Raw genomic sequence first — 23,363 nt, 5'->3', positions numbered from 1 at the left:
GTTGCAGTGGGGGAGGTCTAGGTTGGATATTAGGACACACTATTTCACTAGGAGGGTGGTGAAGCACTGGAATGCGTTATCTTGGGAGGTGGTGGAATCTCCTTCCTTGGAGGTTTTTAAGGCCCGGCTTGACAAAGCCCTGGCTGGGATGATTTAGTTGGGAATTGGTCCTGCTTTGAGCAGGGGGTTGAACTAGATGACCTCCTGAGGTCCCTTCCAACCCTGATATTCTATGATTCTATGATGGGCTTTGATTTAAGCAAACCTGCAGTGGTGGGAACTTCATAGTAATGATTATTGTGGCTTTCTGCATTTCAGTATGTCTGACAGAAGTTAGGAGTATAAGGGGGGAAAATTTATTTGATTGTCTGATCTCTGAAATAACACAACTGTGCCTATTTCAGTGTGCATCTGGAAGAGTGCACGCAGTCTGTGTCTCTATTGATAAAGTGATTGTGAATCCACATTATGTGACGTTCACTGCATCTGATTCTATTTAGCAATGTCTTCAAATATAGCAAATTACATATATAGTATTTACACATATAGTATTTCTCAATAGACCTGCATACAAGCCAAATGTTAAGTTCTAAAGTGGAGTTGTTTTAAGTTGAGTAGAAAAGAAGCATCTGAACACTTCATAAAAATCCATTTTTTTTAAGTACAGGCCTACAGTGAACACTTTGAATTGCTTATCAAAAGTTACTATTTTTGGGGGTGCCCAGTGGGTCAATGCATACAAAAATATAAAGGTAGTAAAGCTACAGTTGGCAAAATAAGGGAGAAACTGGCTAATATGCATATTTTATTTTCTGCATACCTAGTAAGAGTTGCCATCTATGAATTGAGATGGCATAGGCATTGTTTTTTGAACTTCCTGTGATAATCTAATAACAGGAATACTGTTGGACAGATTTCATTCTGAGGCAAGTACTACATACATCAACTGCAAGGAGTAGTTTGTGCAAAAGATGAAAAGAGTCACTCTAGACCATCACAACCCTCTAAAACAAATACTGGAGTTACAAAAATACCGTAAATGGGATATCTGCCTCCAAAAACAATAGGCAAAAGAATATTTCTACTACCTAGAGTTACTAATTCTATCACTGGCTTTTCAGTCTAATACACTTGCTTTCAAGAGCAATTTCAGAGTAATCCTGTATGAAATGATCCTGTGCAATTAAGTAAGCCATGCATGGAGAGGCTTTGTGTATATTTAAATATATTAATATTTGTTTTGATTGAGAAAATAATTGTTTTACCACATTAATATAATTGTCCTTTATTTTTGGACTTTTAGAAAGTAACAAGGAAACATTTTAGAAATGTGGTGAAACATTTTAAAAAAGAGCTCAGTCGGATTTGTTCAGACCTTCTAAACATTTCCTTTGGGCTGTAACCTTTTGTCCCTTCATATATCATGTTAATTGTTTCAGAAAGTTAAGTATCTGAAATAGGATCTTGGGCTCAGTCTATTTTAATTGACTTCGGTGATTGCAGAGTGGGGGCACTAAAATACTGTCTCAGCCTTAATTATAGAATCAGTTTTAGTATAACAGACTACTTGGAATTTAGCCTAGAATTAATTCAAGAGGTGCATATAAAACTTGCACTGTAGTAACAAATAGTTTGTTCTATTCTTTTTAATGTGAAATAATATTTTTCCTTTTTTTATACTTGCTCACTTTTTGTAACATAAAGGCTGTCTCAACTACTGACATTAGTTGACTCACTATTTTAAATCTCTTTTCCTTCAGACTGGAAAGTAGCCACAGAGAGAGAGAGGTTTGCGGATGCTGTTATAATAGCAACACCAGATAGACTGCATAAGGTACTATCGACTTCTTGAGCATTACACAAAAATCATAACTGGAATAACAGAGGAGAGCCCCGGATTATAAAGTGTACATCATTCACCTAGCTCTGTCTTTCCAGTCTTTGTTTGTTCACTATTTTGATCCATTCTTTCTCACAACAGGTTTGATATGCACTTGGAAAATATGAACGTGCATGAATATTCAATGCCAGGACTTAAGTCATTCTCTACCAATAGCGTCTTAGCTAGAAAAATTAAAATCCAGAATTTAACACCTAACCCATTAAATGATGACAACCGTGTCCAGTTGAGCCCCCCCGCTCACCAGATTGCTGTGAGGGAATCCAGCTGCTGAATCCTTAGGTGTTTTAAACCCCCAGAGTCTTAACAGAGTTCTACTAGTGCTGCTGTCTGAGGGCCTCTGGTCTCATTCTCAAGCTGCCAGTCTTCTATCTGGCATTCACAGCCAAGAGCCGAGGCCACTCATTCCCTGGCCCAGCCCCTAGAACCAGTGCTGACGGAGCCCTTAGATTCCTCCTCCCATAGCTTGAACACACAACACACCCCCTGTCAGATCCTTACCCGAAGGGGACCAGGTGCTGGGTGTCATTTATAAACTCATAAACACTTTGCACAGGGTTCTCCAATGCTTTTGCTCTTTCTTCGTGTATTTTTCATGCCACTAATCTATATTAAAATAATAAACCCTACCTGCATTTCCCTTTTCAGTTTCCTCCCCACACTGGAATGTTCTCTGGGCTGGGGTCATGGTGTCTGGGGCAGTTGCGTGGCTTGGGTTCTGAAAGCTGGAATGTCTCTCCCAGTTTACCTCCTCCCCTTGACTGGTTTGTCTCCTTCCCCTTTCTTGCCCAAAATTTCCTGTGCGTTTCCTGGAGCCTTCCTCCAGTTAATGCCTTTGCAACCTCTTGCTTGGTCACTTCTCTCTCTTCTATCATTTCCACTCCCTCCATCACTTCAGAGAAGAGCAGCTTGAGCAAGCCCATTGTCCCGAGGTGCTTCGTCCCGAATAGATGGTCACTGAGTTCCGTCATTGTACCTCACAGAGGAGGAACATAGTTGTTGGCTATGGTGGATACACAGATTTTGTTCTCACTTAGAAGTTATGTTGGCATATCTGTGTCGGGGGTGTGAACAAAAATACACCCCTCACCAACGTAACTATCCTGACAATATAGCTGCAGCTACGTCAACAGAAGAGTGCTTCTGTTGATGTAGTGAATGTCGTTCACGGAGGTGGTGATCATATGCCAAAAGAAAAATATGTCATTGCAGAGTGTGTCTATACTAGGAGGTGTGCTGGCATTCCCATGCTGCTGTGGGTTCTGTAGTGTAGACATGGCCAGAGACATAGAGGCCTGACATGAGACAGCAGTTTCATAATATCAACCAGAGCGTGTAAGTTGTGCAGAGTCCCCAAAGTCATCACATGGGGGAGAAGCTATCACCGGCACAATCAGGTTTTCATGTTGGTAAGTGTAGGAACAAAGCAGACTCAAAAGGACGGGAATTAAGATGAGGGTTTTTAAATTTTAAACATAGAATTGTAGAAGTGTAGGGCACCTTGAGAAGTAATCAAAGCCAGCCCACGGCGGTGCATCAGGATCAAGTAAACATAGACTGTCCCTCACAGTTGTTTGTCCAGCCTGTTCTTAAAAAATCTCCAATGATGGGGATTCTACAAAAGGGATGGGCAAACTATGGCCTGCAGGCCACATCTGGCCTGTCAGCCATTTTAATCTGGCCCTCAAGCTCCTGCTGGGGAGCAAGGTCTGGGGCTTACGCCCTTCGGCGCTCCAGCCAGGGAGCAGGGTCGGGGCCGCTCCGCTTGGCTCCCAGACGCAGCAGTATGTCCTCCCTCTGGCTCCTATGCATAGGGGCAGCCACGGGGCTCCGCTTCGCATACTGCCCCCACCCCAAGGGCCACCCCCACAGTTCCCATTGGCCAGGAACCACGGCCAATGGGAGCTGCAGGGGCGTCGCCTGCAGATGGGCCAGTGCGCAACAGAGCTGCCTGGCCGCTCATCTGGGTAGGAACCGGAGGGGGGACATGCCGCTGCTTCCGGGAGCTGCTTGAGGTAAGCGCCGCCCCGAGCCTGCACCCCTGAGCCACTCCCCCCCCCACGCCCCAACCTCCTGCCCCAGCACTGATCCCCCTCCAAACCCCTCGGTCCCAACTCAGAGCACCCTCCAAACCCCAGAGCCTGCATTCCCAGCCGGAGCCCTCACCCCCCTATGCCCCAACCCCCTGCCTCAGCCCTGATCCTCCTCCCACTCTCTGAACCCCTCGATCCCAGCCTGGGGCACCCTCCTACACCCCAAACCCCTCATCCCCCGCCCCACTCCAGAGCCTCCACCCCCAGCCAGAGCCCTCACCCCAACCCCACTTTTGTGAGCATTCATGGCCAAAAAGTTTGCCCACCCCTGTTCTACAACCTCCCTTGAAAGACTATTCCAGTGCTTAACTACCCTTATAGCTAGAAAGTTTTTCCTAATACCTAACCTAAATCTCCCTTACTGCGGTTTAAGCCTGTTCCTTGTTCTCCATGTCCACTGAAGGTAGGACAGTTGGTCTTCTTGTGAGTGTCCACCCCCATGCCTTTGACTGGAGAATTTTGGTAGCAGTGCCCATTTTACCCACACGTGCACCCCACACATCCTCATGACCCATACTGGGGATACATAGGGCTGTGCGGGAAATCTGCCCTCAGTTCCTTCTCAACCACCTTTGGCCTGTGATGGAGCTTTACTTTGACTTAGTGCAGTTAGTTTAATTTGGAGTTTGTTGTTTCCCCTTTGCCGGTTCCCCATTTGAAGGGCTGGTTTGGGATTTTAGTTAAGTAGGGGATCCCCAGGCTTTAAGCGTTGTCTTTTCTGCTGACAGGCTGCCCCAGTAAGTGATGGACACTCTCGTGTCTGTTTGGGAGACACCTATATACAGGCTAAGTGTATGGTCTGCTCCTCGTTCAAGAGACAGTGCACAGTGCACGGTGTCTCTCAGAAACTTACCCAGCAGCCAGCAAACACACTGTCTCTGTGTGTGTGTGTCTCTCTCTCTCTCTCTTTCACACTCACCTCCTAACACATACTTGTATTATTGTTGTTGTTACGTCTTCGTACTTCCTGCAATGCACATATATTCTCTGTAATTTTATTTTTTCAAAGTGCTGTTGTTTTCGTTTTTTGACTGGTCTGTGCATTTCATAATTTTTATTTCTCTCTTACACTTTAATTTAATTCTTTGAGTTCTAAAATGCCTAACCTGTCCTGGCTGGAGTAATTATCCCTATGGTACCTTTTAAAAATATACATAGTATATCTAGGTTTTTTGTTTCTACTGGTGTCGCACTTCATCTCGGTGCACATATCAAAATTTATTCCACACATGGATGAAAAAAACTAGAGGGAACATTGCTCGCAACTCCATTATCCAAATCATTAATGAAAATTATTGAATAGCGCTGGACCCAGGACTGACCCTGTGGGATCCCAGTAGACACGCCATCCCAATTTGACAGCAAACCATTGATAACTACTCTTTAAGTATCGTCTCTCAACCAGTTGTGCAACCACCTTATAGTAATTCCATGTAGACTGCATTCCCCTAGTTTTGTTATGAGAATGTCATGTGGGACTATGACCAAAGCCTTACTAAAATCAATATATAGCACATCTACTGCTTCTCACCCCTGTCCCCACTAACTTGCTCAAAGAAGGAATACCCCTCCCCTAAAAAAATCAATCTGTAAATTGCCCTTAGAAAATCAACTCTAGTATTATTCAAGTTATAACGTCATAAGGACTTTGGCAATATTGTCAGTGAACTAAAACATGGAATATTCTATTAGTAATAATAATCATACTTAGCATTTATAACCCCTTAGAGAAGATATGAATATCCCTTTTTAACATAAAAAATCTAGAAAATCACTTTTTGAGATTATGTGTTTATAGAACAGGTTATATAAAGAGTGCCAAAGAGCTTACAGCTGAAGGACCTTGTCCAAAGCCCACTAATACCAAGCCGAAAAGGCAGTAAAACAGTACAATACACTGCAGTATCCAATTAAACAAACAAAGGGAAGACTGCTTGATAGTCCGAATGTTCTACAGACCCAGGGGGTCTTCAGGAAGTTATTATATGAAGCAGGAAGAGGAAGGCAAATGAAGAATGTAAATCAGAAGACAAACCTTAAGTGGCTGCATGCAAAAGGCATGACATTAATTCAGTCACTACTGAAAAATAAAAATTGTTTTGGATCAACCCAAAATGAATTCTTTTTCACTTTTCTTAGAGAAACAAATATCTGAAGGAAAAATATTTGGGTTGAATTCAACACTTTGTTTTGATTTTATCCAGCTTTTTATGAAGAGCAAAGGAAATACAAAAACCCCATTCAGACAACCAAGCCTCTCCTGTATATCCTACAGCCTTTTGGTTAGAGCACTTCCCTGGGGTGGGCGACACCTGGGCTCATGTCTCCACTCTGCCTGGTTTACAGCAGGGATTTGAACATTAGTCACTTATAGCTTAATACTTTATTGGAGGAGGGAGTGGGATGCAGGTGTCTCCCTCTGGAGAGTCTCCTAACCAGCAGGCTGTCGTGTCGTTCTCTCTCTCCACCCCAGTGACTATTTAAGTATTTTATACCAAGTGTAACAGCTTCCGTAGGAGTGACTGAGTTGATGCTGTCCCAGGATATTCAGTGCCATAACACTGGACTATTCCGTTGGAAGTGGGAGTCTCTAGTTCAAATCCCTCCTCTGAGTGGGGACTTGAACCTGGGTTCAGACATCCTAGGTAAGTGCTGTCACCATGAGTCTATGGCCTTGGGGAGGCATTTCCACTTCTGTTGGTTTTGTGAATGGCATCTAACGCCCCTTGCAAATCTAGCCCAAAAAATGTTGTGGGCCAAAACTATTTGGCAAAGTTGTGTGAAATTCGCAAGTAGTTTTGGTGGACCTGAAACTGTATATTTTGATGAATAAACTGTCTGAAAAATGTTGTTTATTTCTAATTGTGAGTAAACAATGATAGGGAGAAACGTTTAGTTTCTTGTAACTTGTCTCTTTGGTGTCTTTCTTTCCCTAGGCTCCAGCGATAGCTTTTGCTAACAAAGGCTACCACATTTTGTTGGAAAAGCCCATGGCAGTAAGTTAAGCAAGATCATAATGTTAAAGTTTAAACAGTTGGGGTAATTTTCAAATATCAGGGTAAAATCTTCAGTCAATTTCCTTAGTATCTTTTCTGCTACATTTGCTAATTATCAAAGCCCTGATCCATATTCTTTTATATTTAATAAACAGAAAATGGAAAAAAAATTGTACATAGACTTCCTTTCCCTGATCCTTCCTATTTTCGTTTAACTTAGAATATAAACTCCTCAGGGTGGAAACTCCCTTAAAGTGGGTGTGTGTTTGTACAGCCCTAGCACATGTAGGTGTTAATGTAATAAATAATATTCTGCCTGTGTGTAAATATAATGTGGGGTTTGCTTCCTTACAGCACATCTCTCGCTTTGGGATCTTGCAGTAAGGTGGTCATGTTAAATTCATGATATCATGTAATTTCTCTGGCAGTAGAACATTATGTTAGGCACAGGATTTTGACTTCATTGCAGAATCCAGAAGAACAAGAAATGAAATTTTTGGTTTAATACTGTCCTGCTGTCTGCAATAAGGTGCCCTGAACCTGCACCTCTGATGTCAGTGGGAGCCTTGCCATTGACTTCAGTGGGCACAGGAGCTAATTCTGAGAGTCGGAGGAACACCAGTTCCTGCAATCTACCTGTCTTTCCACATAAATGTTTTTGCACTTCCAAGTTTGTACTATGTGAAAGTTGCTTTACAGACAGATTAAATCTTTGGGGTGCTGTATAAATAACATCTTTTATTATTGTTTATATTTGTATTAGTGTGCTCTCAGTGCTGTACAGAAATGTAGTAAGAGACAATCATTTCCCCCAAAGAGTATAGACAAGATGGACACAGCGTAGGAGAAAGGAGGAGTATTGTCTTCATTTTATAGATGGAAATTGAGGCACAGAGAAGCAACATACTCATGGTAACAGAGTCTGGCGGAGCCTAGGAGTTGATCCCAATACAGGCAGTCCTCGGACTTATGGCACAATTGGTACCTGAAAAATTACGTCGTAAGTCGAAATGTCGTAACTTGGAACCGCAATACACTCCATTGTGGTACCAAGCATTGTAAAGTCGAAACCAACTGTCGTAAGTCGAATCAGGGGGTCAATTCAGAAACGTCGTAAGTGCCGTTCGTCATAAGTTGAACGTTGTAAAGTCGAGGACTGCCTGTATCCTGGAGACCCAAGGCTAGTGCCTCAACCATAAAACCATCCTTCCTTTAACGTCTTTGTTTAAAAAAGTAATGACACACATTTTACATCAATAAAAACTATTTGCTGCTGTGCTGAAGTCTTGGATAAGTTTCACCCTGCAGGAGCGTGCTTTGGTCTAGTTAAATGTAGTTTCTAATAATAATGCAAACATATACATAACTAGAGTATTATTGATGAGTGCCATTTTCATACAGTTGAAGATGAAATTACAATTAGCACATAAGTGCCTACAAAGATATTTAATAAAACGTATTTTTCAAATCGCTGGTGTTGTGACAGCAGATTCATGCAGTAACTGTGGTACATAATGCAGTCAGAATAGAAATAACTGACTGGGTTGTTTTCTCTGGTTTATAAGGTAACACCTGAGGACTGCAAAGAAATTGTGTCTGTATGTGCAGCTAACAATGTCATGCTTGCAGTGTGCCATGTCCTGCGGTACTATCCAGCCTCACTGAAGATAAAGGTATACTTATTGCTTTCAGTAACCAATTGAGTCAATAAATGGTCATTCCTGCTATGTGATATGGATATTAACTTTTGTGACCTTGACATTGGTCATGGGAGTAGGGTCAATAAATTCCTGTACTATGTGTCACACTCCTGGTACTACTGCGATTGGTTGTCAGAGCATAAAAAATAATCATTTAGAATTGCAAGAAGCAGCTCTGAAAGTTGAGACCAGGACTTCAGGTGTTCGGTTACTGAGAAAATAAGGTTGTAAATGAAATTCCACAAGAATGCTCTCACTGCCACAGCTTAAAAGCTCGCCCCAGGAAAACAATAGATTTAAAACTTAAACTTACCCTGTTTCCCCGAAAATAAGACAGTGTCTTATATTAATTTTTGCTCCCAAAGATGCGCTAGGTCTTATTTTCAGGGGATGTCTTATTTTTCAGAAATGAAAAATGCCTTATTATCGGTGGATGCCTTATTATCGGGGAGGTCTTATTATCGGGGGGATGCCTTATATTACAACGAGAGGCAAAACTGTAAGTAGGCCTTATTTTCGGAGGATGTCTTATTTTCGGGGAAACAGGGTATTCTAATGGAGCAGTCACTGCGCCTGGCATCCGACCCCGGTCAGCAGATTCCCTCTGGACACGGGTGTCCAACAACCACTTCTGACAAACAGACTTCACCCGTGTCACAGAGGAAAGCTCACTCCTCTAAAAATATGGCAAGAAAACGGGCACCAACTTTTCCTCTTAAAGAGCCACCGAAAAAGAAATAGTCTCTGGCGGGTTCTAGGTTCTCGGTACCAACCGCACCATGGCTGAGTACATACAAAGCACCGGGGTCCTCGGGTACCGCACGGACCAAGAACGCCAGTGACCACAAGCAGGCAGGCTCAGAGTCAAGAGGCAAAGAGAAGCCTACCTCCTCCACCGCAGTACCGACGGGGCTGCCTAAACATGTGGCACCGATACGCTCTCCATAGGCTACGGTGCCACCCTCAGCTCCCATAGCGCAGGGTGCTCCGACGTCAACACAGATGTCTACGACTACAACAGCACAGGGATTATTGACCGCCTTGGTACCGAAACCATCTGTAACACACCAATTTCTTCTTCTTCACCACAAGGACTTACTAATCGTGTCAACGTCGGACTCACCACTCCTCAGCACACGTTACTTCGGTGCACACGGTACCCACGCCAACTCACCTCCCCTCTGGCCCCTCCATTTTCCGGTGAAGGTGATGAGGAAAAGGGTGCTTACTCATCACGCCATTCCTCTCACATTCAAACGAGTACGGTATTAGGTCCACCTGTACAGCCCAAATATCACCACTGGGCTGACACCTCGATACGGTATGGGCACCCATGGACGCCACCACCTATGCCATTCCCTACATAGTGGCCCTGCTGAGACTCCTGGGGGACATACAGGAGACAATACCCTAGACCCCCGAACTCTACAGAGAGAGGACTAGATCTCCCCCACCACTCTCAGTGAAATTTTTGAATAACAGGAAGAAACCCTGGAACAAGAAACTACCCCAACAACCAACATTTTCTCTTCTTCCTTAGACGAGGCCATGATGCCTCCATCACCCACAACAGCCAATGACTTCAAATATTTTCAAGAGCTGTTCAGAAGAATTGCCGATTCCCTAGAGATTCTCCGAGAGGAGGTTCCAGAGTCCCAACATAAATTACTAGACATTCTGCAAACATCATCAAAGATTGCACTTCCTGTAAATGAAGCACTTATGGAACCAGCTAAAAATATATGGCAGACCCAAGCAACTATCCCGCCCACTTAAAAGAGAGGGGATAAAAAATGTTACATCCACTCAAAGAAAATGGACTTTTTATTCTCTCACCCCACACCAAACTCCTTAGTGGTTGACGCCATCAGTGAACTGGGCAGACAACACCACTGCAGATCCACTCCCTATGACAAAGAGTGGAAACGGTTAGACTGCTTTGGCCGCAAGGCCTGTTCATCGGCCACTTTCCAATTTCAAATTGCTAATTGTGCTGCACTGATGGAAAAATATGACCATACAAATTACAGTAACTCCTCACTTAAATTTGTCCCGGTTAACATTGTTTCATTATTAGGTTGCTGATCTATTAGAGAACATGCTCGTTTAAAGTTGTGCAATGTTCCGTTATAAGGTTGTTTGGCTTGCCCTGGTCCGCCCGCCTGCCTGGCATTCCAGTCGGGGCATGGGGGCTTGCCCTGCTCCGCCAGCCCAACGTTCCTACTGGGGAGTGGGGTCAGGGAGCGGGGTCAGGGCGTGGGGACTTGCCCAGTTCCACCCAGGGAGTGGGGTCAAGGCGCAGGGTCTTACCCCACTTTTCCCTCCTGGCATTCCAGCCGGGGGACAGGCAAGCCCCCGACCCCACTCCCCAGCAGGAGTGCCAGGCGGGCAGAGTGGAGCAAGCCCCCGCACCCTGACCCCGCTATGCCCCTGCCTCAGTCAAGCTTCACAATCATCATTGGTAAGTACAGTATTAAACTGTTTGTTTAAAATTATTTAAAACTTGTACTGTATATGTATACAATGTCTTTTGTCTGGTGAAAATTTTCCCCCTGGAATCTAACCCCTCTATTTACTTTAATTCTTATGGGGAAATTGGATTAACTTAACATCGTTTTGCTTAAAGTAGCATTTTTCAGGAACATAACTACAACCTTAAGCGAGGAGTTACCGTACTCCAAAATGTCAGACTTTATTGAATACATACCAGAGGACAAGAGAGAACAATTCAAAGTGGTGATCACAGAGCGCCGTCTCCTAGTCAGAACTGCTTTACAGGCATCTCTAGATGTGGCAGATATGGTGGCATGTTCCACAGCTACCGCCGTAGTCATGTGTCAGGCTTCATTGCTTCACTTCTCCGGCGTCTCAAGGGAAGTACAGTCGGCTGTGGAGGATCCCCCTTTTAATGGTCTGAAGTTGTTTGCCACGACGACCGACGAGTCCCTTCACACCTTGAAGGCCTCTAGGGCAACTCTTCGTTCCCTCAGGATATACACATCTGCACAGAGGGAAAAAACAGGGAAATACTATTCAACCCAGCTTGCAAGAGCTGCCCCCTACGCCCAAGAACAGAGACAATCTAATACACAAAAACGCAGACAGAGATCTCCAAGGCGTCGACCACTCCCTGCTCAATCATCAGCAACCCTCTGCAAAACCATAATTTTGAAGATTTGGTCGAGGGCCTAAGACACCTCCCCCATTCCTCAGTGCTGACACCATTACTGACCCCCATTTTGGACACCATTTGACCCCTTTCTACTCAGCATGGAAGACCGTCACCACAGACAAATGGGTTCTAGAAATACTCAGCACAGATTATTCAATACCATTCACCTCCATCCCCCCTACCCACTCTCCCTCCCTGTCTCTCTTCAGTGACCCCTCTCACAAACACCTTCTACAGCAAGAAGTAAACCACCTCCTACATTTGGTCGCCATGGAACCAGTACCATCATAACACGTAGGGAAGGGCTTTTATTCCCACTACTTCTTAACCTAGAAAAAGAACGGTGGGTGGAGACTTGGTCTTGACCAGTGCACAAAGAGTGGTTACTTTGAGATGACTGCCTGTGTGGCTCTGGAGTCCCTGCCTTCCTTGCCCACTATTTCAGAGTCTTGTGGTTGCTTGATTTTGTACTGAATTGAGTATGTGGGGCCTTGTCAGTGGTTGTAATTAGATGAAACGTATTTGTAAGGCTTTAGTTGACAATCAGATTTAATGACAGATTTGAGCTGTGGAAATGTGTATTATGAAAGATTATCAAATGGGCACACATATTGACTAGAAATGCATGGTTGAAATATAGGATTACAAAAATATCATATTACCTGGAAGGGTAAAGGGGGTATGGAGTTGGAACAGTTAATTCCCACTTTCAGGAAAGATACCAAGTCTTTATTTCCAAAAAAAATGCATAATGGTTACACCTGGGTAAGATCTCATTGTGATGCTTTGGGTTTCGGCCCGGCCCAGTAAGGAGTTCTGTCCTCACCTGCTTTGCACCCTTGGTGTAGCCTTGGCTCAGAGCCCTGATCCTAGTATCATGCTCACAGCACAGCAGCCTCACCCTGACTTCCACCAGCCCGGTTACTCCTTGCAGGGTGACATCACCAGCCCTTGCAGCTCCAAGATTCTCCCAAACTGGCTCCCCTGCAGTATCCAGTCCTTCTCACTGGACCCTCACAGAAGATACTCAGTTCACTGCCTCCAAAGCGACAGAACAAACACCAGCCTGCTAGTGTAGTTGAAAGCCCACACTCGGTTGAAATGTACAGCACTGAGCTGGCTTGTAGTAAAACTAAAAATAAGTTGGTTAGCAAAGACCACAGGATTTAAGTGACTTCTAGTAAGAGGGAAAGATATGAAAAGTTACAACCAAAATAGGCTTCTAGTGACTAAATTTAACTTCAGCAAGCTACAGTCTTGGTCTGAGCAAGTTTCTCACCTATGTTCAGTTTTCAGAGACTTTCAACCCTCTTTGTTAAAAGGTTCCACTTTTCTGAGATGTACAAGAGCTCTGACATTTTGCATCTGCTCAGTAATGGATACACAAGATGGCTCTTTGTCCTTGCTTATATCTTCCAAAGTTCAATGGTATTGCTTCAGGAGGCAGGAAGGTTTCCTGGAGCTGCAGCGTCCATCCCGCGCTGAGAGAATTAAGTGGCCATCCCCCACACTGGTTTGCCTAATGGCTTTTTCTGTCTTGCGTGTAAATGTAATTTCATTGTCTCTCATGTTCAGTTTACATTGGAGAAACATCCAAGCAAGATACATTCCTTTGTCCAGAACGGGATGACTTAAACCCTGCCTGCCAAACACATTTTGAGAATGTATTTCTGGCACATATTTATAATTCTTCATACACCCCACAATAATATTAATGACCAGCATGTTACCAGTTTATATATGATACCTTACAAGACATCTTTTAGATACAGATTATGACTATAGTGAGGTGGGGCAATGAGTGTGTCAGGCCTTGTATGAGTTATGTTATGTTGTGCCCTCTGCCAATTGGCATTGAGAGGCTCCCGGGGTCACAACGATCTTGACAAGTTAAAAGAGATGCTGTTAATTTTGACTTAAATTGATATTTAGCTATAAATACATTTGATATTACAGAATAGTGACACTGGAGAGAGGCAGATGAGATATACCATGAGCCTAAATTTGGCCTCCAGGACCTTTCTCCTATCCTTCCCTTTGTCATTGGTACCTCCATGTACCACGACCACCAGCTCCTCCCCATGTCTTGAGAGATCTGCAACCTTCCCACTTGGAATGCAAGTCACCATGCAGTTCTCCCAGTCCTTGCAAACCCAGCTATCTATGTTTCTAATGATCAAATTCCCTATTACTATTACCTGTCTCTTCCTAATAACTGGAGTTTTCTCCCCGGGAGAGGTATCCTCAGTGCGAGAGGAAACCACATCATCATCTGGAAGGAGGGTCCCAACTACAGGATCTTTCCCCTCTGCTCCAGTTGGATGTTCTCCTTCCCTGGGACTTTCATCCTCCTCAACAGCACAAAGGCTGTCAGACTGGGGGTGGGATCGTTCTGCTGTGTCCTGGAAAGTCTCATCTATGTACCTCTCTGTCTCCCTCAGCTCCGCCAGCTCCGCCACCCTGGTCTCCAAAGCTCATACATGGTCTCTTAGGGCCACGAGCTCCTTGCACTGAATGTACACATACGATAGGATAGGTAACCATACATGCTGCATTGGGTGCAATAAACTGGATAGCCCCCACTCTGTTGCTGGTCTTCTGCCTACATTCTCTTTTTACTCCTGCAGCTCTTTCCTCTGTCGTTGTTTTGTTTTTATCAGGGGGTGTTTATTGCCTTAAAGAATGTTAAGTGTATCTGGCCTCTGCCACATACACCCCCCTAAACTCCCTCGCAAATCTTCCCTGGTGGCTGCTTGTGTTCGCTAGCTCCTCTGGTCGCTTAGAAGCAGGCTTTTTAACCCCCTGGTCTCCCTGAGTAGCCCCACCCCCTGGTTTAGGGTTGATGGGTGCTAAGGGGCTTAGGGATCAAAGCCTGGTTAAGAAGCTCTCAGCCTTGCTAGACTCAGCTCACAGTCCCCCAAACAAACCGACCACACTATATACTTCAGTCAAGCAGCAAGCACACCACAAACACAAACACAAACACACACACTACAGACAACAGACTCACCCCAAGGCTCATGTAGTTGCTCCTCCTTAACCTGGAGAACTCCTTCGCCAAACTCCTCTGTTAGCTGCTTGTGTTCGCTAGCTCCACTGGTCACTTAGGAGCAGGCTTTTTAAACCCCTAGTCTCCCTGCTGCTACTCTGAAACTAGTCTCCCTGAGTAGTCCCGCCCCCCCGGTTTCAGGGTTGATGGGTGCATCAGTCCACATCTTTGCAGAACATTATGCAATCACCAGGGACTCTGCCTCTGATGCCATCTTTGGCTCCACAGTACTTTCATCTGTGACTAACCGAACTCCGAATTCCCAGCCCTCCAAGGGGGGTACTGCTCAGGAATCACCTACAGTGGAATACCCATAGGGACACTAGTCGAAGAAGAAGTTACCTTGTGCAGTAACGATGGTTCTTCGAGATGTGTGTCCCTGCGGGTGCTCCGCTACCCGCCCTCCTCCCCTCTACTTCGGAGTTCTCGCTATGACTCTACGGGCCGAACAGACTCTGCTACCGAAGTTCTCCGATCAGCAGCGCACGTACTCCTACAGTGGAACACCCACAGGGCCACACATCTCGAAGAACCATCGTTACTGCACAAGGTGAGTAAGTTCTTTTTTTCCCAGCTGATTCAGTTGCTTATTTGAGGTTTGGCTCTCCCTCTTCTTTATACCTCAGATGAAGTTTCTCTTCCCTGCTGGGGTGTAGCCACGGTGTCTCTTCCCCCCCATTAGCTTGATAGCTTTGTTTCTTCTTCAAGTGCTTGTTCTCATCCATTCCACATTAGGTGTGCACGTGCTGCGTGCACGAACGTCGGAAACTTTTTCCCTTAGTGGCTCCCAGTGGGCCGGCGGGGCCCCTGCCAGAGTGGCGCCATTGCGCTGTGCATATATACCCCTGCTGGCCCAACCCCCTCCAGTTCCTTCTTACCGTCCGTGGCGGCGTTGGAACAACCTCTTGCTCTCGTAAGAGAAGCAATCCCTTAGCCTTAGAGTTGCATAGCTGTTATCAGTTAGTTATCAGTTAGTTAGCATTTCATTGTTGTTGGACACTTAATAGATTAGGTGCTTGGAGGATTCTAGCACCTGCCCCGGGCTGCGGGGAATGCCGCAGGCCCAAGGGTGTAAGGCTTGCGCCACGTGCCGCAAGCCTATGCCGGTTAGTGACCCCCACGACTCCTGTCTACGTTGCCTGGGGGAAGTTCACCAAGCAGAGAAGTGTAAAATTTGCAGGCCTTTAAGCCGAGAACAAAGAAAGAGAGAGACTTTCACTTAAAGTAGTTGTTGATGGAGGCCGCGTTGCAGCCATCGGGCCCGGAACGCCCGACGCCAGCCTCAGCCTCCTCGGTGCAGAGCGCCCCGGAGTCATCAAGAGACCTGGTACCGGCCAAACACCGCAAGCCGTCGGCCTCGGAATGCCAAAGTAGGCCCCAGCACCGCTCGTCCTCCCCGGTACGGCCCAACGCAAAACCAAAGGAGGGGCGCGGACGCTCCCCGCAAAGGAGACCGGCACTATATCAGGCCCCGGATACCGGGAAGAGCGGAATGCACACCGCACCGACTTTGGCACCGGTGGCACCGGCGCCACAAGTCACACCGAGTCCAGCCATAAGTTAACTCAGTGCGGACGAAGGGCTCGAGGGCGTAATAGATCAGCCCTCCACGCCTGACACCTTTGAGGCGGCAAAAGACCTCATCGGACTGGTGGTGGCAAGCCCCCTCCTGGCCAGGGAAAAGCCTCCGGCACCCGGGCCCAGGGTGCTGTCGAAAGGAAAGCCAGCAATGGTGCACCGTTCGAGGACATTGTCCAGGCACTGCTCCCGGCATTGGTCCCGGTCCTGGTCCCGATCCAGAGAGCAGCGGTACTGGTCCCTCTCCTGATCAGCAAGAAGCCTGTTCATTGGCCACTTTCCAATTTCAAATTGCTAACTATGCTGTACTGATGGAAAAATATGTCCATACAAATTACAGTAACTCCTCACTTAAATTCGTCCCGGTTAACATTGTTTCGTTATTAGGTTGCTGATCTATTAGAGAACATGCTCGTTTAAACTCATCCAATGATCATCAACCTCCTGCCAACACAGATCGACGGCACCACCGTGGCCCTCACGCTCGGCGTCGGCGGGGTCCGGCGCCGACTCGGGCCAATACAGCTACCCACACCGGGCTCCGGACAGCAGGGAACAACAAACTGGTTGGCAACCACAATGGGGACCGCCAGGACACTGGCCCTTCTGGACGCCTTTGGCCTATCACCAGCGACAAGGTGCTCCCTCCAGGGCCAGCTACTCAGTGCAGCAGTCCCGGTCCCCGCACTGACGGTCCTCCATAAGGGAAGCTATGGTGTCCAAGCCACCCGCAGCCGTGCCGAGCGAGAGACCGGAGAGTCTGGCACCGTATCCGGTGCCGCCCCCAGGCCACCGCCCCCAGCTCGAGCCGGAAGCTCCTCCCCTGGGGAAGGAGGACCAGGGAGACCGGCCGGAGGAAGCTGAGCAGCTGCTAACTTCCTCGTCATCCCCGGATGAAGCAGTAGCAGGCACGGCGGTAACAGGACCTCCACCAATAACCACAAAGCCCACCAAGAGCTGCTATGTAAGGTGGCCATAACTTGGGGTTGCAAGCCGAGGAGACAGTTGAGCAGGAGGACCCCATGGTGGACATTCTGAGTCCAGAAGGTCCATCCAGAATAGCGCGCCCGCTCATTAAGACCATTCAGTCTAATTACACGACTATATGGCAGACCCCGGCATCCAGCACACCAACAGCCAAAGGTGTGGAGCGCAAGTACTTCGCCCCGTCAAAAGGATACGACTTCTTGTTCTGCCACCCGAGCCCATGTTCCCTTGTAGTCTCGGTGGTAAACGAGAAAGAGCGCCATGGGCAACAGGCTCCGGTCCCTAAGGCCAAGGAAGCAAAACGCCTAGACCTGTTCGGCAGGAAGGTGTATTCGTCAGGGGGCCTCCAGTTGAGGATTGCTAACCAGCAGGCCATCCTCAATAGGCATAACTTCAACTCCTGGGCAGCAGTGGGGAAATTTAAGGACAACCTCCTGCAAGGTTCCCAACAGGAGTTCACGGCCCTGGTGGAGGAAGGCAAGGCTGTAGCGAAAACCTCCCTCCAAGCGTCCTTGGACTCGGCGGACGCAGCAGCCAGGACAATCGCGTCGGGCGTGGTCATGCGGCACTCGGCGTGGCTGCAGGAGTCAGGTCTGCCGCCTGAGGTCCAGAATTCGCTCCAGGACCTCCCCTTCGAAGGATCTGGGCTCTTTTCGGACCAGACGGACGCAAAGCTGCATAGCCTCAAGGACTCTAGAGCTACACTCAAGTCGCTGGGTATGCATACCCCGGAGACTCAGAGGAAGCCCTTCAAGCCACAGCCTCCTCCCCAGCGCCAGTATCAGCCTCGTCCTCGACAGGAGCCTTACCGCAGACGAGGCGGAGACAACAGGAGGTGGCGCAATAATAACAACAACTCCAATAGGCCGGGCCAGAGCCAAGGCCAACATAAATCTCAGCCGGGCCCTAAGCCAGGCTTTTGAAGGTGCACTCGAGGACCGCGTACCAGATCAACTACCGGATCCATCCCCTTGTTTCCTCAACCGCCTGTCCCGCTTCTCCGTGCGTGGTCCAGCATTACATCAGACCGTTGGGTGTTACGCACAGTGTGAAGTGGGAACATGCTACAGTTTTCCTCCCTGCCTACTCCCCACCCCCCTTCCCCATACCTCTTCATGGACCCTTCTCACGAGCATTTCCTAGAAAAGGAGGTTCACTCGCTCCTAGAGGCGGGAGCGGTACAGCTAGTACTCTTAGACCTAAGGGGGAAAGGGTTCTACTCCCGCTACTTCCTCATCCCCAAGGCCAAAGGGGGCCTTCATCCCATTCTAGACCTGCGCGGGCTAAACAAGTTCCTGGTCAAGGCCCGGTTCCGCATGGTCTCTCTGGGCACCATCATCCCTTCCCTGGATCCAGGAAACTGGTATGCTGCCCTCGACATGAAGGACGCATACTTTCATATCGCCATCCACCCAGCTCATCGCCGATTCCTGCGCTTCACCGTGAACCAGTTCGCAGTTTTACCATTTGGCGTAGCTGTGGCCCCCCGGGTATTCACAAAATGCATGGTGGTAATGGCGGCATTCTTACAGAGGCAGAGGATTCGATTTTACCCGTACCTTGACAACTGGCTCCTGGCGGGTCGGTCCGAAGAGGAGGTTCGGTCCGACGTGCAGACGGCCTTGAGTCTATTCCGCAAGCTGAGGCTCCTTGTCAACATTCCCAAGTCCACTCTCGTTCCAACGCAGAGAGTGGAATTCATAGGGGCAGTTCTAGACGCGGTACAGGCAAGGGCAAGCCTTCTGGAATCACGATTCCTGGCCATCCAGCAAGCAGTGAACTTCCTGTGCCAGTTCCCACTACAACGGCCAGATGTTCCCTGCGGCTAGTAGGCCACATGGCAGCTTGTACACATGTGGTCAAGCATGCCAGACTGAGACTCAGGACGCTGCAGGCTTGGCTCACCCGTGTATACCGCCCTGGCAGGGACCCCCTAGACTTGATAGTGACAGCCCCAGGGGATGTGCTGGGCTGGTCTCCTTGATGTGGTGGCGGTCCCAGACCGTGGTTTGCGAAAACATCCCCTTTGCCGCACAACAGCCGGACTTGACGCTGGTAACAGACACGTCAGACCTCAGATGTGGGGCTCACCTGGGGGACCTCAGGACTCAGGGCTTGTGGTTGGCGCCGGAGCGATCGCTCCATATCAACATGAAGGAGCTCAGGGCGGTTCGTTTAGCATGCCAGACCTTTCACGCCTCTCTGAGTGGTCACAGCGTGATAGTTCTGACAGACAACACGACCGCCATGTTTTACATAAACATGCAGGGCAGAGCCCGTTCCTCCCCACTCTGCCACACGGCTCTCCTTCTCTGGAACTTTTGCATAGCCCATGCCATTCACCTCGAGGCGGTGTATCTCCCGGGGGAGCGGAACGAACTGGTGGACCACCTCAGCAGGTCCTACCGCATGCACAAGTGGATGCTCAGAGCAGACCTCGTGCTTTCAGTCTTCTGAAAGTGGGGGTTTCCCCGGGTGGACCTGTTTGCTACCAAGGGCAATGCCCAGTGCCTGCAATTCTGCTCGTTCCAGGGTTGCAGCCCGGGCTTAATAGCCGACGCTTTCGCGATCCCGCGGGGAAGGGAATTGAAATACACCTTTCCCCTGCTTCCTCTGGTGCACAAGGTACTGCTCAAGGTGCGCAGGGACAGGGCATCGATCATTCTCATCGCCCCGGCCTGGCCCCGCCAGCACTGATTCACCACGCTCCTGGAGCTGTCGGTGGAGGCCCCGATAACTCTGCCCCTACATCAGGACCTCATTATGGAGGACAGGGGGCGGCTTCTCCACCTCGACCTGCAATTGTTGCATCTGACGGCATGGAAGCTATGTGGTTAAATGCTTTGGAGAGCCAGTGCTCCCTTCCTGTGCAGCAGGTTCTACTTGGTAGCAGGAAGTCCTCTACCAGGGCGACTTACTTGGCCAAGTGGAAGAGGTTCTCGTGCTGGTGTGGGCCACAACAGGTGCAGCCACTCCAGGCCCCGGTGCCGACCATTCTAGAATATCTACTGCACCTCAAGCAGCAGGGGCTGGCCCCGTCCTCGATTAAGGTGCACCTGGCGGCTATCTCCACCTTCCACCCAGGGTTTTCAGGTAGCTCAGTTTTATCCCACCAATGGTGGGGCGATTCCTCAAAGGTCTGGAAAGGGTGTTCCCTTACACATGCCCCCCAGTCCCACCATGGAATCTTAACTTAGTCTTTTCTAAGCTTATGGGGCCCCCGTTCGAGCCCCTAGCTACCTGCTCCCTTCTCCACCTTTCCTGGAAGGTGGCATTCCTGGTGGCTGTCATCTTGGCCAGAAGGGTATCTGAGCTGAGGGCTCTCACCTCGGGGCCACCATACACTGTTTCACAAAGACAAGGTGCAGCTCCGCCCACATCCTAAGTTCCTCCCAAAGGTGGTCTCACAATTCCATCTGGGCCAGGACATTTGTCTGCCGGTGTTTTTTCCCAAACCCCATGCGGACCCGAGGCACCGCAGCCTGCACACCCTAGATGTCCGCCAAGCGCTGGCATTCTACTTGGACCAAGCCCTTTCGTAAATCCACGCAACTGTTCGTGGCTGTAGCTGAGAGGTTGCGAGGCCTTCCGGTGTCGGCGCAGCAAATCTCGTCGTGGATCACGAGCTGCATTCGGGTGTGTTATGACCTCACAAGTGTCCCAGCTCCAGCGATCATGGCCCACTCGACCAGAGCACAGGCAGCTTCTGCGGCCTTCCTGGCACAGATCCCGATCCAGGAGATCTGCAGGGCGGCCACCTGGTCATTGGTGAACACCTTCATGACCCACTACGCGGTCAACCAGCAGGCATGGGAGGACGCGGCAGTTGGCAGGGCGGTCCTCCGATCAATTGTTTCGTGACCCTACCCTCCTCCAACAGTAAGCTTGTGATTCACCGAATGTGGAATGGATGTGAACAAGCACTTGAAGAAGAAAAAACGGTTACTTACCTTTTCCTAACTGTTGTTCTTCGAGATGTGTTGTTCACGTCCATTCCACCACCCATCCTCCTACCCCTCTGTTGGAGTTGCCGGCAAGAAGGAACTGGAGGGGGTCGAGCCAGTGTGGGTATATATGCACAGCACAGTGGCGCCACTCTGGCGGGGGCCCTGCCGGGAGCCGCTAAGGGAAAAAGTTTCCGACGCTCCTGCACGCGGCGCGCGCACACCTAATGTGGAATGGTCGTGAACAACACATCTCGAAGAACAACAGTTAGGAAAAGGTAAGTAAGCGTTTTTTATCTGATATGTACATGAATTCTCATTGTCTTTCAAAGTACTTTGGAAGTTACTGTCTAGGTGCGAAACCACATTCTTTTGTTTGTGGGGGGTAACTCCTGTTTGACCAGAAACCCATTTTAAGAATGTGGTGCGGCTCAGAAAAAATCCTGACATTTGAGAGTTCTATCGCTAGATCATGAGTGAGACTGAATTTTACTCACAAATCACAACTCACACGATAAATTCGCGAGAGTTGCCATGTCTGTTTGTGGTATCAGAAAGAGGCTTTGTGTATCTGGATAGGCAGAGCAAACTGAGTTATGTTTCCTCGCTGTGTGTTAATATAGGAGCTACTAGATGCTGGAGCAATTGGAGACATCTGCCACATACAGCATCTGGAGCCCGTAAGTGTGTGTGTCATGGTATTATCTGAGCTGTGTTATACCTATTAATCAGTGCCTTAGTAGTAAATAACACTTAGCATATATGCTATTCAGCTTCTTCTCAAGTGTACTAGATGCAACTAAGTGCTGAATACTATTGTTCCTTTTCCTTCTTTGTTACAAAATTTAATTAGTTAAATAGGATTTGAGACAACAGACTTTATTTTACTATTTTTTAAGTCTTGTGTATTTTTTATATTCTTTATTAATCATCTATTGTGAACATAAAACAACTAGAAATATTCCTTTTTAAATGCTTTAGAAAACAAATTGCTTAATCCTCTTGTTGCCAAAACTCGGGGGTAACTTACTGGAGAACTGCTGACTGCACGTCCATGACCGTTGTAATGAGAAGCACCCCTAAACAATTTTTTTGTTTTGAACTTTCTGCTGACTGTGATCCATTTTTAAAAGTATATGTGTGTGGGCGAGGGAGAATCTCTCATATTTTGTCCCATCTTATTTGGCAAATTTGATTCTCTTCTCCCCCACATGAATCTAGCTCCTTCTCATGTATCTCCTTGTTTGTACACCAACAGCATCTGTTGAATCAGCGGGAATGGGCAATATCTGGAAATAGTTTGTAGTAACTTCTAATCAGAGCTATGAAAAGGTGCTAAGAGCATTATTTTGTGGGGGCCTTACCAATGTGTTTTTTAAATTTTTCAGCAAAATGTTGGATTTTTATTTCTAAAGTTGATATCAGTCAGAAGAAATTTACTGTCAGATCATCACTGTTTAAAGTTAGTGAAAACTTAAAAATTCAAGCATTGAAATTAAATTTGATTTAAATGTCAGTAATGTTTTTTGCCCTACCATGTCAGTTGTGGTTTAATATGTAAGAAACTAATGTGGCTTATAAATTCCAAGCAGACAAACATTGTCTTTGTTCACTATTCCTTTTTAGGAGGAATACTTCAGTTTCCAAGAACAGTGGATAAATGACACTATATACTTTTCATATATAGGAAGCTACCGTGTCCAAGCCTTGGGGCGGCACCGGATACGGTGGCAGATTCTCCGGTCTCTCGCTCGGCAAAATTAAAGTCACATAAATTGTGTCCCCAGTTTAAGGCATTTTTAATAAACTGGCAGGAATCAGGTGTTTAGAAAAGCAGAATTTTCCTATGATCTTCTTACATTAATAACACTCAGGAAATTAGCCTCCTTTTTTTAGTGAAAAGGATTTTAGATATTCAACAAATTCTGCTGTGACACTTAGCCA

General features: G+C 47.3%; 1 protein-coding gene across 3 annotated transcripts in view; it reads left to right on the top strand.

Annotated features, from left to right (window-relative positions):
• The window catches only part of LOC128845155 (uncharacterized oxidoreductase YjhC-like), a 71,401-nt gene that overhangs the window by 18,368 nt on the left and 29,670 nt on the right, over positions 1-23,363 (top strand). For all 3 annotated transcript variants that reach the window (XM_054043523.1, XM_054043522.1, XM_054043521.1), the window contains 4 exons: positions 1,761-1,834; positions 6,930-6,989; positions 8,555-8,662; positions 22,043-22,099. In XM_054043523.1, the coding sequence (XP_053899498.1) occupies positions 1,761-1,834; positions 6,930-6,989; positions 8,555-8,662; positions 22,043-22,099 (299 nt within the window). The remainder of the gene's footprint in view (positions 1-1,760; positions 1,835-6,929; positions 6,990-8,554; positions 8,663-22,042; positions 22,100-23,363) is intronic.

The sequence above is a fragment of the Malaclemys terrapin genome, chromosome 11 (assembly GCF_027887155.1).
Source record: "Malaclemys terrapin pileata isolate rMalTer1 chromosome 11, rMalTer1.hap1, whole genome shotgun sequence".
Lineage (NCBI taxonomy): Eukaryota > Metazoa > Chordata > Testudines > Emydidae > Malaclemys > Malaclemys terrapin.
This window is presented reverse-complemented; position numbering and strand designations above follow the sequence as displayed.